The sequence below is a fragment of the Rhagoletis pomonella genome, unplaced genomic scaffold (genome assembly GCF_013731165.1).
Source record: "Rhagoletis pomonella isolate Grant_MI unplaced genomic scaffold, Rhpom_1.0 Rhpom_scaffold_00005, whole genome shotgun sequence".
Lineage (NCBI taxonomy): Eukaryota > Metazoa > Arthropoda > Insecta > Diptera > Tephritidae > Rhagoletis > Rhagoletis pomonella.
This window is the reverse complement of record NW_023458559.1, coordinates 28,529,029-28,549,085: the sequence shown is the minus strand read 5'-3', so window position 1 is coordinate 28,549,085 and position 20,057 is coordinate 28,529,029. Positions and strand designations below refer to the sequence as shown.

Below are 20,057 nucleotides of genomic sequence, written 5' to 3'. Positions count from 1 at the left end.
TTCCTTGAGAGCTGGATTCTTAGCTTTAAGATACAGTTTGTATTTGAGGTTATTAGCTTTAGGGGGGTTTGAACCCCATAACCCACCCCTTGTGTGCCCTAATGCATGCGACTATCTAAATATTTACACATTCTTAATGACAATGACAAACGTCTATTATACTTTTCACATACTAAGTGCTTAATTAAAGAAAATAGCCTACTAGTAGGCCTAGGTTATAAAAAGACCATCACGGCATCTCCGCGCTGACATTAAGTTCACTCGTCCACTGCGGTCAATTGTGATATTGTGCGCGTCAAAGGGAACTGAAAAAATAAATAAAAAATGTTGCTGCTGTCACCTGCAGTCAACTACTGGACTACGCTACTCAATTTCATAAGTAAATTTGCATTTTTTAAATCAATTCGTTTTTATTTATATTTTATTAATAGATAAGTACTACTGCGCTCTGCCTCTTATTTCTCACTTATATCTTCAGTACAAAAGTATTTTATTGACTCCCATGCCACCTGTATCCTGTGGCATCGCGATTTTCCATTTGAATTGAAAACACCAGCCGATAGCGAATTCATACAATACGTCAATATTTGGCCTGACAATTTGTCACAATCCTTGCAGCAGGACATTTACAATTTCACCGCTTTTGTCGAAATCCAGCGCGGCTATGGCATGGAACTCGATGCCTTGGTACAGAAATTGACTATAGCCATCAGGGAAACGCATTGTGAGGTGAGTTGCGTAATTAATCGTGGTGTACATGTGTGTGTGTTTGTGTGCGTGTGTGTGGCGGTTGATCGAGCGCCCGGTCGGTCGTAAGCAAAATCAGAGTCTCATTTTGCATTTTAATTTAATTACGCATGAATTTTAATTACCATTTTTACACTTTCCCACACTCATTGCTGTATGCTGAATCAATTTACCATGCCGACCCTGCCGTAGTCTTTCGTCGCATTTCAAGAGGACATACCAGTCTTTACGCGTAGTTTCTACAACGCCAGCAGAATATCGGTATGGCGTTCGTTACGCAATAAATTTCTATTTGTCTACCGCAAGGACTTACTGCTGGACACTGATACTTCGGTATACTTCGACGACTTTCTTTTCATAGGTAAAACATATAACTTATTCACCTACTCACGTACATATATTCCCGTTGCACATTTATCAATGTGGGCTGTCAAATACACATACATAGACATTTGTATATTTATGTATGGAAGTACTGTAAACACTTTACTGACATTTCATTTTAATTACAGATCAACCAAATATTTTAATAGTCGAAGCTGAGTGTGGCAATTGCTCAATGTTTGCATTGAAAACTAATAAATTCGTTGGCCCTCTGGCTGAGCATCCGGAACAGCTGTACATATTGGATCGTTACAACGCTACAAACGGCACATTTGAGTTTGGCGTTGATTTGTATATGGACAAAATTAAAGATTTGCAGGGACGTGAGGTGACAGCTGGTGTTTTCGATTATCGTCCCTTTTCCGTGGTAGATTTTGTGAGTTAATTTGACTTTATTACGCTATTCAACGCTTAATTATACAAGTGGCGGATGAAATGAAAAAACTTTTTGAAATGAAGAGCTCTTAGTTGGCAGGTTAAATTACTTTGAAAACGTCTAAGATAACTAACAAAGTAAGAAAAAGATGAATCCGAAAGTTTCCGAAAAACTCCGGAATTTTGTGAAAAACTCAGAATTACTCCGAATTTTTTTTAATGCGTCAAATACGCAATAGTGAAATAACTCTTCGTCGGCTGGAGAAAATCTGAAATACTTTGAAAAGATCTAAGATTACTGGAAAAAAATAGCTTTAGATATAGGATTTTTATAAACTCCGAAAGTTTCCCAAAAACTCCGAAAGTTCCCGAAAACTCCGAAAGTTTCTGAAAAATTCGGAGTCACTGCGAAAAAAAAATATTTTAGATACGTGTCAAACTTATGTGCTCTGAAAAACGTACGAATTGAGTTCGTAGGCAGGGACTAAATTAAAATTAATGCAAGGTGCTTATTTACTATCTTTCATTACATATCTGAATCTACCTACACTTCTACGCCGACTCCGAACGGCGCATAGTGTTTCGAATATATGGAGGCAGAAGGATTAGTTAGATTTCGCTGAAACTTGACATGTGGTCTAATTTTACTTAGATGGGATAATTGCCAAGCCCTCCGCTGTTGTGTGCGGTAACATTAAATTTCATCCGATTTCAATGAAATTTAGTTTGTACTCTCTCTTTGATAACAAAACCCTTAATGTAAAATATGGGAAAGATTGGATCAACACAATATCTATAACTCGCACAAAGTATGAGCCTAGTCATTAAATGTGAAGGATTTCTGGTTAATTATTGTTTTCTGCTTTCCACTCTCACAATAAAAAAAGGTTATAATTACTCAAAAATTACGTATGAGACCGCGACTAAAACTAGTCTTCTCAAGAATGCAATGAAGTTATTATGATAATTTTATTTTTTGGAAGTAAAAAATTTTTAATTAAGTCAAATTAAGTAAGTCCAGAATCCCAGGAAAAAAATGTATCGACAGAGTTTAAGTCATGCTGAGTTCTTTAAAATTATGTACATAATTGAACCAAAAATGCATACGTGTATTTCCATACATTACATACGTGACAGTCGTACGTTTCAATGAGATACAAGCAAGGAAAAACATTTGGTTTCTTTTACTTTTTTTAGACCCTTGTGTAGCACATATGTAATTAGCTCTATATGTAGCCGAAAAATGAAATTAATCGAACTACATGGTCCTTAAAAACAAGCAATTAAATGGAGTGTCGTTACGTGGCAAAAAATGGAAGTAGATTTTTTTTATTTTCTTGCAAAATCGCAAAAACTCGGCCAATTGTGGATGGCTCTTTTCATGAAACTTATTTTAATATGATTTGGAGCAATTCTAGTTGGTTTTAGAGTTTTTTGAATTAATGAAACTTGTTTAAAATTTCTTTTACAATCCCAAGTGTGAAACGTTACTTGGCGTCACGTGACATAAATTTCCATCGTTGTATTTCCGTTAATTTTGCTTTTGATTAAGTTTTTAACGCAAATAAAACATGTGTTTTATGTCGAATATACTTTATGTTTTGTCTTCAGCGCCAATTAAATGTAATTTTTTTGGAAATCTATGATTTGTTACGTTTCAACTACATATGCCAAATTCGAACCACATCGGACCATAAATACAGTTTTTCAAAATATTTTGACCTCGGCGCCACCTAGAAAGATCGTTTTACGTCAAAATGTTACTACTTACATAGCCGGTGTTAGAGATGTTAATTTTGCGATTTTTACGATCCTGGGATTTTCGGGATGTCGTTGGTTCAATCCCGGGATCCTGGCATTTAGATATTTATTATTTCAACGACTTAACATGAAAAAATTGCATCAATATAGTAAATAATAAGTAAATGGGCTTGAAACGTATTTTTAATTTAAAGTGAAAATTATTTCATAAGTAACAAAACGAAAGACAGTAATTAAATTTATATCCATTTAATAGTACTTTAGTGTGAACATATCTGATAAAGTAAATGAAGTTACGTCGAAAAAAGCTTGATGAAAAAAAAAATTAAATAAAAAAATTATTTTCTGGTTGAAAGAAGTTCATAATACTGATGACAGAAATAATTCGACCAGTTTTCTCCATATTCCTTTTGGTTATCCAAAATTTTAATTTTTTTTATAAAAGTCTACCTCATAATACACGTAATTAACTGCATATAAATGGGCATTTCTCTGATGTCATGATTTTTTTGAAAATATTTTTCGACCCCTAACAGCCAAAATAACGTAAGCGATATTTTTTTTTAAATTTTCTTTTTGATGCAGAAATATTACTAGAGCATCTAGACGCATTTCTGCATCAAAATGAAAATTTTGAAAAAAATAACGGCATTCTAGGCAATAATTCGGGACTTTAAAAAGACCGAAACTCCGAGATCCCGGGATTAACATTCCTAGCCGGTATGTATTTAACAAAGCAGACAAATTGGCCCATAAATACGTTAGATATAGGGCTTTAGATTTTTTTTTTTGACATATGATATTTTATACTCCAAAAATGGATTCAACCAATGATCTTATAGACTAGCTTGGAAAATCACCTAAATATTTCCCTTGCTTTATATTAATAAAAAATAAAAATAAAATAAAACATTTTGTCAACTCCGAAAATTTTGTTTTAATTCCGAAAAACATGAAATAACTTTTTGGGTCAAGTTCTAATTAAAAATAGCGTATTCGGCTTGTATTTTTTTCAATCTTAATTTCCTCCTTTTCTTTCCATGAAATCTTTCAAATTTATAATCCTGAAAGGATCTATTGTTGTCTAGCCATTTGTTGAAAACTTATTGGAAAACTATAAGGTCTACGCACATGAATAACTATTTCAAATTGCTAAAACTGAAAAAGGGTGTTGTTCTGATGTGTTTGGCTTTTGGTGAGTAGGTGGGATGTGGGCTTATTGCACATTGTATCATCATCACGTCAAAATATTTCAAGTATGTTTTATCTAATTTTGAAATCTCTGTCTCTCCCAAAAAGATCGAATAACTCCGAAGTAGTTTAAATCACTCCCGAAAAACTACGGAATAAACGAAAATTTGTTAGTCCGTCAAATTTCGCAAAACTCCGAAAATTTTTCCAAAGTTACTGAGTGGCTTCGTAACTCTTCGGAAGTGAAGAATTTCTTCCGAATATAACTCCAAGTTTGTCAGAAATTTCTGAGCTGCACAAAATTCCGAATTATTTTGAAAGTTCATTATTCGTATTTGATTTTTGACTCATGATCCTTCTATAATATCACTTTTTGACTCATTCATATTTACATATATACAAATATAGATACATAGTTACGAGTTGCATTAACTACCTGCTTTTGACTTAAATCTGTCACTGGCTTCTTTTTCTTTTCTAGGAACGTGAGCCTCAACTAAAAGATACAAGTCCCAGCAATGCACAAGGCACCGCACATTTGGACGGTACCGAAGTAAGAATGCTATTCGCACTCTGCAAGGTTATAAACTGCACAGTTCAAGTGGAATCGTGTAAGTATTTTCATTAACCCATGTATACGTACAAGTAACTAATGTACAATTAAGAAAGGATTAAAAACTTAACTAAATAAAAATGTATTTCAGCTGAGAGAGGAGAATGGGGCACATCATATGCAAATCTAACTGGTGATGGTATATTTGGTCTGATCACAGAGAGAAGATCAGATTTTGCCGTTGGAGCTTTGTATTTTTGGTGAGCTTAAATAACAATAAAAAATGTGCTGTTTTTCTCACCACTCTCTCACATTTCCCGAAGGCCTGATGACTATCGTTACCTGGATATGTCCCACTTTATTGGACGCTCCGGTGTGACGTGCCTAGTACCATCACCGCATCGTCTCACCAGCTGGTTACTACCATTTCGGCCATTTCAATTGACCCTATGGCTAGGCGTGATTGCTTGCTTGTTCCTTGAGGCATTGGCACTCTTTTTCACACGCTATATGGCTCCTTCGGATGACGAGCCTAAATATGGTTTACTGGAGAGTTTTCAATTTGGTTATATTACTACGCTTAAACTTTTTGTATCACAGGGCTCGGACTATGTAGTCAATTCGCATACGGTACGCATGGTGCTCTTTGCATGCTACACGATCGATACGATTGTGACGAGTGTCTATGGTGGCGGACTATCGGCAATACTAACGCTGCCAACGTAAGTGTTTTGCTATTTAAATGCTATTTCACCACCGCATAAATATTCTTGAATAGCTTGGAGGAAGCTGCTGACTCAGTAGAACGTCTACATAGTCATGGTATTCCATGGACTGCAACATCACCTGATTGGGTAATCTCACTCAGAGGAGAAGGAAATACTGATGTGGGTTTAATTTGTATAGCAACAAATATGTAAATATACTACAGTTATAATTGAATTTTCTTCTAGCCATTTGTTGAAGATTTGTTGAGGAATTACCGCGTTTACACTTATGAACAAACTACTGAATTGGCTAAAACTGAAAATATGGGCTTTATCTTGGAACGATTGGCTTTTGGTGAGTCGAGTGTGACAGTCTGTTGACAACACATGAATTTATATTGATATATATATATAATTATATTGACCCTCAGATGACAAAAGTTTATCATATCGCTCCAATTGATACAACTTTCGACATGAAAGTTTTGTCACATAAAACGTTATTACATGACTTCACATAACATATCAATTATATGACATCAGCCTACATTATCCCGTTTCAATAACATAATTCCGTTTAAAATGATGTCGCATATATAAATACATACAATGTTTTAATACTCACTTCTATGATGTCACATAACTTTCGTCTACAAGCTGCTCTGTTAAACAAACAAACAATACATACAGGCAGCTTCTGTAATTCACTTCCGAGTGAATTTCAACCCCTACCAATTTGAATACAAAGCGTATTTGATAGAAATTCACTCGAAAGTGAATTGCATAACCTGCCTGATAGCATTTTATTTCATAATATCATTTCAGTGACATACGATCACTTTAGTCGATCAAATATCACAACTTTACAAATGAATAATTGCCTCATGGCAGAGGAGTCAATTCCACGTAAAGCCACATCATATTTACCATATTTACTAGAAAGTCAATTCTGCCTAAGGGTCTGATTATGCATACTTCGCATAACTTCGCACAACCATTTGTACCAGTGCACTAAAATGTAACTTAAGAAAATGTGAAGCAAAATCTAAACTCAACAGATCGCTAAGTTTTTAAAAGTTCTGCTAATTTCTGGGTAATGGAATACATACAAAATACATACAAAGTACATACGAAATTACAGTTTGAAGTTTATGCGAAATTGTGCGAAGTTATGCGAAGTATGCATAATCAGACCATAAGATAGTCGAAAGTATTTGTATGACATGAAAGTCTTACTAAAAAATCTGCCTTACCAATTTTCATGGTGAAAAGCTTTTTTGCCAGAAAGCGCTTGTAAAATATTTTGCTCGCGCTGCTCCAACAGTCGCAATGGCGAAGAGACCAAAGTACGGCATATACATTTTTTATTTAACTTATTGAACTTTTGGATTTTATTATTTTAAGGCGAAAATATATGTATGTGTATGGTGGATTTCGACTTTCTAAAAACTGTGGTGAATTGAAAGACAGTTTCCTTAATTGCCTGATCATATGGTGTAAGTTTTGAGTTATCATATAAACCTCTAAATAACTCAAGTAGCGTCATATTTAATGTAACCTTATATATGCCAATTTTGAGTTATCATATTAACCTCAAAAGAACCCAGGTAGCGTCATATTTAATGTAACCTCTATGCGACACATCAACAACATGGCATCACATCATACGATATCACATGACATTATGTCACTGTTTTTTTGTCTTCAATAAGTGTATCAGTTTCATTAATTAACTACATACCTAATACGGTAGCACCATGCATCACATCGGCAACATGACATAGCATCGCATGACACCAAATACGTTTTTACACATCGCGTTGTTATTGTTATTGTTTCATGTAACAACACCACTTTTTACACAGAATTACTACAACCTTGGTTTAAAATCAACCGTTTCAAATATATGTAATTTTTTGTTTCAAATTCTATATGTATTTGACCCCCTCGACCATGCTGATTTCTTTTTTTTACATTTTTAGGTCATTTTGGCAACGTTGAGTTCCTCACCGATGAATCTTTTAAACGCCTTAAGCTAATGGTAGACGATATTTACTTTCAGTACTGCTTCGTCTTTGTGCCACGTCTCTGGGCTATGCTCTCCAAGTTAAATGACGTCATATTGGAAGTGCATTCAACAGGTTTGGATATTTTTTGGGAATGGGAGGTAGGCGCCTATTATATGGATGGACAACAGCAAGAAGAAATCGAAGCTTCAATGTATATGAATTTTGATGTGGGTCCAGTCAAATTGGATATGGACAATTTTGTTGGTCTTGTGTTGCCATTGATTTTTGGCCTGATTTTGAGTATTTTCGCATTCATCGGCGAATTGATTTACTACAAGTATACTCAGAGACGAGATCGTAGGCGGGATAATGAAGAAAGAAAGAGAGCTGAATTAAAATCGGCATAATTTAAAAGAGTCAACATTTAAGTACATATATCTTAACAAAATTGTTAGTAGTTCTAAAGTAAATAGTATGAAAATTAGAAAAAGTGTTAGACATTAGTAGTATGAAAAGTAGAAAAAATATAAAACATTGTTAGTTCAAAAATAGTATAAAAAGTAAAAGAAACTTATGCTGTTTTCTTTTTTGCCGAAAAATTGTATCTTTTCATTGACTTCTTCGCACAAATACTAAAGAGAGGACAATGAAAAGGCAACATTTTTGTAGCAAAGAAAGCACCATTAGTCTGATGTAGATTTCAGTTCAAATAGATTGCAGTAAAAACCGCTCAGTTTAACTCAAGAGTTTTTTATTAGCAATTCTGTGGGAAGGCCAGAAGACTTTAAATTTGTCAAAAAGTTAAGACAGAATTCGGTAATCGTATTTGCTAGTTCGCAGCTACTACGAATCTGTCAATATAGTTCAACTTCGGATCCCTTTGCTGAATCATGCACTACTTTCCCTGGGTGGGGAGATCATCAAAGGGTCAGCTCAAATGAGGGATAATTCACAATTTCTGATTATAGTTTATTCCATTACATTCTAGTCCATTCCATTCCATTATGTTCCGTTCAGAAAGTTTTCATTCAGAATTCTGGCGTAGGTAATTTAATATTCATTTCATTCCATTTCATGTAGTTTCATTGCCTTATTTTCTTTTAATTTCTTTTCACTTCTTTCACTTTATTTCATTCTATGCCATTTTATGCAGCGCTCCTCGCGAAGCTCAGCTGCCACTACACAGCTCCCCAATGTAGCAAAAAACCAATGAAGAGTCAAACGAATCTGTATACATATACGGAAAACTTTCTCAAATCAGCATACTTATGTGTTCAGCTGCAACAAAAACAAAGTGCAAGTCATTTTATTTTTGCAAAGCTAATTAGTTTAGGAATTTCTGTCGTCAATAGAAACACATACATTTTCTTCCCTCACCCATCCATCCTGTGGTTCAGCCAGCCAGTCAGCCTGTTGGACCAACTGCCGAGTGCAGTATTAAATTATTTTCACAGCATCTAACAGATTTCTAAGCAACGCTGAACTCGCATTTGGTGCGTCTTACCACTAAATTTGGTAAGCATACCCTTGCCGCCACGCCACCGTGGTAAACATTTTACTTTCCAATGCCACCACACTTTGAGCTTTTATTAGACGACCACGGCAAGCAAGTTATGCGAAAGCGAGTATGGCAAAAAAGGCAGTGTGAATGGATACATATATTGAGAAGGATCATCTTTATCACAAACGCTCGCCAATGGCACAACCAAATTTCCACTAAAATTCGCATGCCTATGTAGGCACCACTACAAACGACGACACAAATATTGTTGCGAAAATACTTTGGGGCGCTGCGGTGGCAACTACCCAAAGCTTCAACTATTTCGCGCGCGCTTTGTAGCTTTGTTGAGCGTTCAAGCGAAAGTGCACCCAAAAACTTTGATGCATTTCTATGCAACTGCTATTGACAGCGGGGTTTTTTGTGGGCTTTTCGCTTCAAAGTTTTTTTAACTATTTTGTTTTTAACTGACTTGACAAAAAGGAGGAAGGTTATCAATTTGTCGGAGTATTTTTTTTATGTATGTTACAGCATAACTTTTGGCTACGTTTACCAATTTCTATAATTCTTTTTTTTAAGGGAAAGGTGGTACCTCACAGGTGGTCCGACTCTAATTTAGTTTACAACCGATCATTGAGTTTTGAAGATATTAACGATACTCTTAGATTTTTATATGGGAATTGAAGTCGGTTTTTTTTGCTTAAAAATTACGTGATTTTCAAAAAAATTCAATAGGTAAATTTTTTGCTAAATAAATATGGGTGACAATCGAGTTACTTATCGCAGCAACTCGCATCATACACCTTTTCCTGTTCCTGTGGTCTCCTTTTTTTAAATTATTATGCCGATTTTTAAGTAAGTAAATTTTGAGCATATTTGTGTGTACAGATACAATAGAACACAACTATATATTTATTATAAGTGGGATCCTCTTCTCCTCTTCGCAAAATATTATTTGTTATTGCGAAAAGCATCACAAAAGCACCAACAATAAATATTTTTAAATAAGAAGAAAAAAATAAAATATAATTTAAAATTAAATCTCAACTAATTGAGTAGCATTTCGCAAAAAGAATTTCATAAAAAACACAACAACAAAAGCAATAAATGAAAGTGCAAATATTTACGACAACAGAAGCAAAAACAAAAATATGTCCGTATGTGCCTGTTGGAACGATAACGGAAATAAATATGCGCAGAAGCACGTAAATAAATACGGACGTGCACGTGTACATGTAGATATGTTTGTATGTGTGTAAAGCCTTTGTGAAATCGTTGGTCGAAAGCAGCAATATGTATATGCATATTAGCGTACACCACTTTCCATAAAAAAATATCGCTACCATTAATTAATTAATTAAATTTAGTTTTTTTAAAATAACTTCCTTAAAATTTACCTCAGATCACAGAAGAGCTTACTCTTAAAAGGTCCGCATATAATTTTTATACCTCTCATGGCATGAAATGGTATTATAACTTTGGTCCGATGTTTGTAAGTATCAGAACGAGAAGAGATATACCCATTAAAATGTATATTTATGTGATCGAAACGTCGAGCTGAGTCGATTTAGCCATGTCCGTCTGTCCGTCTGCCCGTCTGTTTGTATGCAATCTAGTCTCTCAGTTTTCGAGATACCCGGATGAACTTTGGTGGGTGGGAGTATTTTTATAATGTATTAGTCATTTGTCGGAACTGGAAGAAGCGGACACTATAACATATAGCTCCCATACAACTGATTGTTCAGATATGAAATTTTTTGTCATAACTTCTCCATTTATGCACTTAGAATTATTAACATAAAATTTACAGTAAAATTAGTAAAGATCGGGTCACTGTATAAACTATTTATTGCCTCCACACAACTAATTGTTCAGATATGGGATTTTACTGTATCTAAAACTACTTTATTTGGACAGCTAAAACCGATAAATTTCGTAAGCTTTTTTATAAATAATAATACAAGGTCTTTTGAGGAAATCGTCAAAGTATATGCTGTACAAGCTTTATCTCGTGTACTACGATATATCTCTTTTATGTAGGAAGCTAAACCCATTAAACTGTGTTACGGGTTTACATACCGACCACACAGCAGTGAAAATCACTTAGATTGGTGCTATATAAGGTACATCTTCCATACCTCTGGTTGTTTAGATATGATTTTTGATATAGATACATATGTATCTCCTCTATCTATGTATGCTGTGAATATATAAATTTTTTCAACTGCAGTAATCTGTTAAAGTAAACTTTTCAGATGTTCATGAAAGGTATGAACCCTTAGGCATAGCCGAAGACAGCGCTGCTCTTACTTGTTTTCCTTTAATTTTGTCAATGGAATCAAAATAACGAGATTTTTTATAGGTATTTTGAAATGCGTCCAGCTCACGTAAATCTTAATATTTTTCCGAAGTATTTTGCGGAAGTCTTAACATTTAATAAATTTTATGATTCCGCCGGAAAAGCTGCTAGATATTTTTTTTGCTGCATCCTAATGTCACAAATGGAGTTCAGGTGCAGAACTGTTTGTGATTTTTAAAGCGGTGGAAAATATTGAAAATTCTCGAGCAATTTTTATTTTCGGTAAAACATGTTAGCTGCGAAAAATGTTATCTGTTTTTTTGTTTTAAAAGTTATATTTTGTTGAAATTATCTTTAAAATATAATTTTTGTGCAGCGTTGCCATTCTATTCTAAAAAGGACTATAAAAATTAATAGCAACCGCAAATAACTCGCATTATTTTTCATGTCTTATAAATTCTCCACTTCGAATGAGGTGGAAAATCTTAAAAATTTTTAGGTCATTTTTATTTTCGGTAAAAAATTGTAGGGAAAAAAGTGTCTTTAAATTCTTTTATTTTTATTTTTGTTGACAAAGGTCATCGGTTTCCCAGACAAAGCTAGGATTACCAACATTTTCGAAGATATTCATAATACTTTTTCCAAAAAATTGGAAAAAATATAGTATCTAATTTAAAAGAAAAGTGAAAACGATTTTTAAGCGATGGAAAAAGTTCCTCCTGTGAATGCCGAAGTTGCTGGAATAGAGAGTAGATATGTAATAATTTTAATCTTCCTCAGTGTTTTTAAAAATATGTTACCTTTTTTGAGCATATGTATGTACATAAAGGTGATCGAAATAAACTAACCTTACTAATTTATGGCTTTAAAAGGAGCTTTTTACTGAGAAAAAAATTCTACTTTGCATTTCAGTTGAAACGAAATATAGTAAATGAGACTTCTGTTTAGCAAGGGTTATAATCCCCAAGTACTGGCGAAGACCGCTCGTGCAGAAAGAAGTTCTGCGCAAAATTACTTCCCCCTCTTTTCCGGAAGCAAAGAAAGGTGAACTCCACTTACAGGTATATTCTGCGCTGATAATAAAAATTTTGTAACCGGTAAATAAAGTTCGTCTCAATTTTGAAACCCTTTTCGCATTCTGTGTATTCTTTTAACCGGTAAATTTCGTTACCATCTCATAAGCTGGTAACAAAGTATTTTCCCGTGAAATATGCAATGCCAGAGTTTCCTTAATTCTTCATAGCTTAATGTCTGAATATTTTAACTGCATTACCAACGTATCAAGAATCGCGGTGACAAGAACTGGCAACATTTTTTGGTAATACATATTTCCGGTTACAAATACTTCGGTAACGTGCAGAATAGACCTGTTAGTAAGGGTTATAACCCCTAATAAGTGCACTTCTCCTATCTTTGTTGCCGGAAGAGAGGGGCGGAAATATTTTGACGCAGACCGTGCCTGTCAACCCCTACTAACAGGTTTAAACTTACTTGTCAATAATAAAATTGTTATTATATTATTAGATCATGCTACAATAGCAACACTTAAGTATTTCAAAATATTAGTAAAGCCCAAGAAATAAAAAACATAGAATAAAAATTCGAGAAAATGTTACCCTACATTGGTAGCAATAAGAGAACAATTTAATTTATTTGAGAAGTATATAGAAAGAAAAGCAAAAAACAAGGGTTGAGAGGATGATTTTATAAGAAATTGAAAAATTCAAATTGGCCGCAGAAGAAGAAAGTATTTAAAAATGGTATGTAACTCTTACATTTAGCAATGCAAAATACAATAAACCTACGTATGTAGTAACGGAAAGAGTAAAAGAGTATGGTCCAGAGACAGAATTATTCTGAGCGCATAAAAGAATACTACAAGTAGAAGTCAAATGCGCAAACCTAATCCATACATGAGTCACCATTTTAGTTGTATGACACTGATGTAGGTATTTATCGACATGGCACTGATGTACTAGGTAAATATTATTCTATAGCAATATCGATAAATTTAAAAATAAATAAATACATAAATGGAATGCGGATATCGATAATGATAAACAATCTGATAAAGAGCCGACAAATTCATATTATAATCGTCAAAAAATATCGACACAAATATTTATAAAATATTAGGAAATGTTTCAATAGCGATATTTTTTTTTACAGACAACTGTTTCGATATCATAACGATAGTTTTTTACATACTCAACTACATATTTTTAAAATACCGATAAAGGTACTCGTATCTATAAAAACACTAATAAATGTTTTAAATAGGTACAACATCGATAAACATGTCGGGCTTACAATCGTAATAGTAGCATCTCCCCAGAAAATGCATCAATCCCCTCATCTATAGAAATAGTTATTTTTAAATTCCAAAAATATCATTGAGTTTAATAACTATTTCTTTATTTAATTATCAATTCTTTGCAACTTTTTCGGATTTCCTTTTTACGCAGGTTATATATCTACACTTGACTATTTTCCGCTTGTAGAGCAACTATTGCCCCACAAAACCTCACTCGTCGCATTTTTTCTTTCCTTCCACTTCTTTTTTTACGCTGCCGGCTTCATCCCTTCTCAATCTCTCTCCCTCTCTCTCTCTTTCTCTTTTATATCAGCAATCATTCACACTAACTGAACTTTTGCACGACAACAACAAGTTTTCTGATTTATTACGCTATTGTATGTTTTCTGTTATTGCTGCATGTTGTTGTCATACTTTTTGTGTGTCGTTTGTTGTTGCTGCAAGTCCAACTTTTCTTTGTTTGTGTTTCTGTTGTATAAAACTCAATCAGAAATTATAAGGTATTATTGCCATGGCAAACTGTTGCGTTGCTAGGCAATCGCCTTCATCATCGTCGTCATCAAAAGCAAAACAGCTGTAGCAGCAATCAACAACATCTCGTCGACAATAATAATAACAAAAAAAATAGTAATGCTGTTGGTGCTTAAGCGAAGTATGCGAGAACAATTTGAGTTGCATAACAACTTTTTGTGCTATACGTTTGCTACTTCCTGCACCTCGGAGCCATACAATGCCACACGATTGGGCACAGGCAGCCATAAATGTTTACATGCAGATGGACACTTACACAAACATATTTATATTTGAATGCTTATATACTTACATATGTCCTGGTTGGACCGCTAGAAAGTTAAAATATTGTGAAGATATATATGTATACACATGTACCTAGCAAATACTACAGACTGACTTTAGCGTTGAATGAAGGAGATAAATTCCAGCTTGTCACTCTACATAACCGTAAAACCCCATTACTATTTTACACTAACATAAACGCAACTTCGTAAAGCGTTTTAAAAAGTGTTTTCTAAAACTTCTGTTTTTCGAACAAATCAATTCAAACAGCAACAAAAGTTTAAAATTGTGAAAAAGGAAAATATGCCCCGTATTCAAAAAAAAACCATATATCCAGAAAAGACAGGGCTTTCAAATCGCATAATTCTAGATATTGTGTTATTATATTTTTATACCCGAGCGCACTTGTGCACAAGGGTATATTAATTTTGTTCACATAACGGTTGTTTGTAACAGCCAAAACGAATCGAGATAGATATAGACAAATGTATACATAAATGCTCAGAATGAATAGAGAAATCGATTAAGCCATGTCTGTCTGTCCGTCCGTCTGTCCGTCTGTCCGTCCGCCCGTGTACACGATAACTCAAGCAAAAATTGAAATATCCAAATGAAATTTGGTATGTAGGTTTCCGTTAATCCAAGGTGGTTGGTATTGAAAATGGGCGAAATCGGACAGTAACCACGCCCACTTCCCATATAACGCTAATTTCCAGAAATACGAAAACTGCGATAATAATTCACCCAAAATTGACATTTACAATAATTTTCAGACGGAAAATAAGAAGATTATAAATTTTCGGAAAATGGGCGAAGCCCCGCCCACTTGTGGTTACATGTGCATATCTTGGTAACCGCTGCACCAATTTCTTCCAAACTTAGCACAGTTGTTGGTCCTGATACAGCATACTAAATAGCCGAAAACTTTTAAAATCGGACAATAACCACGCCCACATCCCAAATAACGGTAATTCAGAGAAATACAGAATCTTCGATAAATCAGTAAATAATAAAGCTAATTTATTTAAAATTGACGCTTGCAACAATTCTTTACCAAGAAATACGTTTATGGTAAAATTTTGGAAAATGGGCGTGGCACCGCCCACTTATGATCACATATATGTATATCGGTAACCGTTCTACCAATTTATACCAAACTCGGTATTTTTATTGTGCTTGCCACATAAAACAAAACGTTGAAAATTATTGAAATCGGACTAAAATTACGTCCGCTTTTCATATAACGGTAAATTTCAGAAATGCTTGAAATTTCAATACTTCGAAATTTAAGGACGCTAATTTACTTAAAATTTATACACCCCGGATTATCATGTAGCGGTAGCTTTCGGAAAGGTGGAGAACATATATTTAATACTTGCGCCGGGTATTTAATGGTCGGCTCCGCCCGAACTTAGACTTTCTTACTTGTTTTTTTAATTATAAATAAAACGGTTTTCATTGGCTACTAGCGGGATTCTGAAAGCACCTATCACTAATCTCAAAAAAAAAATAGCAGGACCGCCTAGCAACATGCAAAATCTAGATACATATATGGCTCTGGTACTACCAGAGTCGGCTGATAACAATTGGGCAATTCACAAGGTGTCGTATTTGTCGTGTTTGTCGTGAAGTCGTGATATTTCATGACAGTTGTAAAAATGTTGTTATTGTTTTGTGAAGAAAAATAACACATGACGATACAACTCTGCAACCTATGTTTATTCGGTGTTATGTGATCAGCTGTTGTTATTTACATTCTTCTTCTTCTTCATTTACTCGAATTTACAAAATATTTTCCGACGGAGTTGAAATGGAGTCATATGCAAAAAATCAGGTAATTATATGCATAAAAGTAGGTTGAAGTTTGGAAAAAGGAATTTTAAATGTTTATGTTGCAGAGTAAGCAAAAGCGCACGCGTTGCAACCCAATAAAAAGGTGGGAGGTAAAAGAGGAAAAGGCGCTTATAGAGTTCCTTTCTGAGCATCGCGATTTCGAGGTTTGTAATTTATTTATTATGTGCTCCAAATTAATTTAATTGTATTTCTTAAAGAAACCAACTGCGCAAATATTTTACTAGCGCTTTGCAGAAGAGAAGCAAGTTCCAGTGGAGTGGAAAATTGCGCGCACCAAAGTCAGAAACATGCGATTGAACTACAATAAGGCAAAAGCTTGGGAATGTTCCACAGGCGCAGGGAGTATGGAAGGTGAAACAATAAGAAGTAAGTTCTTTTTTTAAAACCTCAATCCTTTTTTCAGCCTCTTCAATCTCTGTTCCAGGCACGCTACTCAAAATGTTTGTCTATTTTTATGAATTCGATGAAATTTTCGGCAGCCGCCTTGATGAGTGCGCAATCGTCGATGACAGTTTTCAAATTGTCGATATTGAAAATCTAATCGAAGTTGATGGCGATTACGCCACTGAGACTCCAGTTCGATGCCGGCTGAAAGCGCAGATGTAGTAGAGAGCCCAAATCAATATCAATATGCGGCCACTTCTAGCCGAAAAGGAATATATTCCAGGACAGCTCTTTCTGACCTCATGCAGGTAAATGAGGAAATTATAAAACTAAGAAAACAGAAGTTGGAACAAGAGAGCGATGTTAAGAATAAAGAATTAATTTTAAAAGAGAGAGATCTAGAGTTGAAAGCAAAAGAAATAGAACTAAGGGAAAAAGAAATGGAAAACCGATTTAAGTTGCAAAAACTTGAAATGGAAATGAAAGAGAGGCTAGCCATAGAAGAAATGAAGCTTAAGTATAAATAAGTATATGTACATTAGCCTGGGTCAATTTTTTTTTGTTTTTTTTTCCTAGCCTTAAAGAAGTTAAAGGTTTTACTCCGTCACATTCTTTCTATACAGGCGTTCAAAGAAGTCAAATGCGTTTTTTTATGTACCTTAACATATACAATTAGTCCTAAGTTCCTCTTTGCAATGAATTAAAAAACATATTTTTGTGTTCATTATTACTAATTATAGTAAAAATATCGATGAATTAAAAGAATTAAAAAATGAATTAAAGACTTAATTTTAAAACGTTAGCTTTTTATTAGCAAATACATAAAAATTAAAATAGTACATTGCATAGTTTGATTTTGTATGTGGATAAGCAATCTCTCTCTGGTGTTGCTTCCTGAAGGTAAGATGTACTGGGGTAGTCTTTCATTGGCATTTTCATTTCCGGACTGAAAATGTATTAGTATGTTGTGAAGAATGCAGCATACCATTATCCAATCATTACATTCCTGCTTGTTTTGCCTCGTATGCATTCTAAATTTGAGTTCCTTTAAACTTGCAAATTTTTCTTTTAGAAGTCCAAAGCAGTTCTCGACTCGGACGCGGTACTTAGAGAAATATTTATTGAATTGATTTCTCTCTTCTTGAGAGAACTCAGTGCTATTTTGCCTGAATGGCGTTATTAAAAATGATTTTAATGGATAAGCACTATCTCCGGCAATCCACTCATAGTTGGATAAAAGACGCTCCGGATGTTTGAAAATAGAAGAATTTGCAAATATTTTAGCGTCGTGAACGCTACATGGGTATCCAATTGTGACTTGCCTAATTCTTAATTTATAGTCACAAATTGCCAGGACTTTCACTGAATATTGGCGCTTACGTGAAAAGTAGATTTCCTGTTGCTTACCAGGAGTCTCAGCTAATCTTATTTCCGACTCGTCAACATATCCTACACATCCGGGCATCTCTTCCCTAGTTGCTGTCACAGTTTGATGTCTTTCTAATTCATTGGGCCAATGCAAAAACTTATGTTTCTGCTTTAGTATAGCTTTAAATATTCGTTGAGTTATATTTTTAATAGTACCTCCATCGCCAACACCAAATAGTGAAGCCACTTTACGAACCGATAGTCCATCACCAGAGGATCCTAATCTGAAAAGCACTATCTTTAGTTGCAACTCGATTGGCAGTAGCGTTGCACTCGAACTGGTGTTAAAAACTTCATCCTGTTTAATTAATTCCACTATATAGCGCAACTCCTCTGGTTTAACACGGATCATTTGGCTAAACCTGCCATCGTCTATATTTTTAAGGACATTCCGTTGCCACTCTAATGATTTGGGTATGCTTAAATGAACACTTCTTCGTTTGGCCAAGAGGCAAATCATATTCATCGAGAAGCGTTCTACAGCTTCGACCTCCTCATCGCCTGGAAAGGAAAATTTATGTTTACGAAATGACGAAATGGACGAGAAGTCCACCACTTACTCGAATCCGCCAACAATAAATCTATTGCTTGATTTTGACACAAGAAATTTGTGATTTTAGTTTTTACACTTTCTCCTGGCATTTTTACTTTTTACTTCGATCGGCTGGTTAAGTGCTGAGATATAATAAATAATCGTAACAGGTGTTCACAACCGTCGTGTTTTAACACAACTTTTGTTAGGAAAATATAACTTCACAACACCTTGTGAATTGCCCAAATGTGTATTATTAGTTTATCATGCAGTATGCTTTTAGGCCCCATAGCTTTTCATTTAAAAAGTTTTGGCGACAAAACATTTGCGTAGCGATTGTCGGAATTCCACTGCTGATAAATAAGATACAAAATTTTTTAATGTGGATAGTCCCACATTTGGTAATTCGCGACCGACTGTGAAGTGAATACTATGGACTATAGTACCCGTACTCTGCTGGTTAACTACATTTTGTGGACTTCGAGAACAGAAAAAATTATTTGCAAAACTTCTGACGTGCAAGGAACCTTGAGAGAAGCCTTTAGAAGATACTGCATAGAAGTAATGAGATAAAGACGCGGTTCAACTGGTCATTGATCAAGTCGCGACTGAGCCGGATAGATTTCTCCTCACTTTCAAGCTTGTAGAGGTAATGCGAGAATACTAGGGGAGCAATTGTGAGAAATAATGCTCAAAAGCCTTTTTGGGATAGGGCTTCGTGAGCATCGGAGCTGAATTGATGGTTTCAGGACGATTTTTGTAACTACGCCGATATCCCTATGGGAGCCTACAACACGCATTTTACTTTTCTGAATAAACACTGACAGCGGTAATATACTCGCGCTCTCAACCACAAACGCTCAATGCTGAGGAATCTCAAAACAACTGTCTGCACTGCCTACTTCTTTTTGATAAAGAAAGAAAAGGCTGACATCCGACAAGACTGTTGAAACCGGACCCGCTGAAGACACTAGCTACAATCGTGACACTAGAGGTACTCTAAATCATGTACACACAAGCGAGTGTGTTGAAACTGGTGCCGCTAGTGACACTGGCAAAGAGCCAAGAGAGACTCAAAAAAAATATGGAGAACAAACAATGGGTTCGGACATTTCATAATTTCTCAGCGAATCGCCACGTTCGTAATATTTCATATTTCAAACTTGATCTTAAATCTGAACATCTATGTCTCTTGTATGTAAACTTGTTCGTCGAATATATAAGCC

General features: G+C 34.8%; 1 protein-coding gene and 2 pseudogenes across 1 annotated transcript; 2 read left to right on the top strand and 1 right to left on the bottom strand.

Annotated features, from left to right (window-relative positions):
* Window positions 1–324: 324 nt before the first annotated feature.
* LOC118740053 lies at window positions 325–8,134 on the top strand. Its single transcript, XM_036471549.1, has 10 exons — window positions 325–379; window positions 479–729; window positions 940–1,108; window positions 1,260–1,507; window positions 4,940–5,073; window positions 5,170–5,271; window positions 5,335–5,733; window positions 5,790–5,898; window positions 5,965–6,073; window positions 7,701–8,134. Exons 1-10 carry the CDS (start codon window positions 325–327, stop codon window positions 8,132–8,134), a joined length of 2,010 nt encoding a protein of 669 aa, XP_036327442.1.
* An 8,309-nt stretch (window positions 8,135–16,443) lies between these two features.
* Window positions 16,444–17,028, top strand: LOC118740052 (annotated as a pseudogene).
* A 1,409-nt stretch (window positions 17,029–18,437) lies between these two features.
* On the bottom strand, window positions 18,438–18,941 carry LOC118740251 (annotated as a pseudogene).
* Window positions 18,942–20,057: the final 1,116 nt, after the last annotated feature.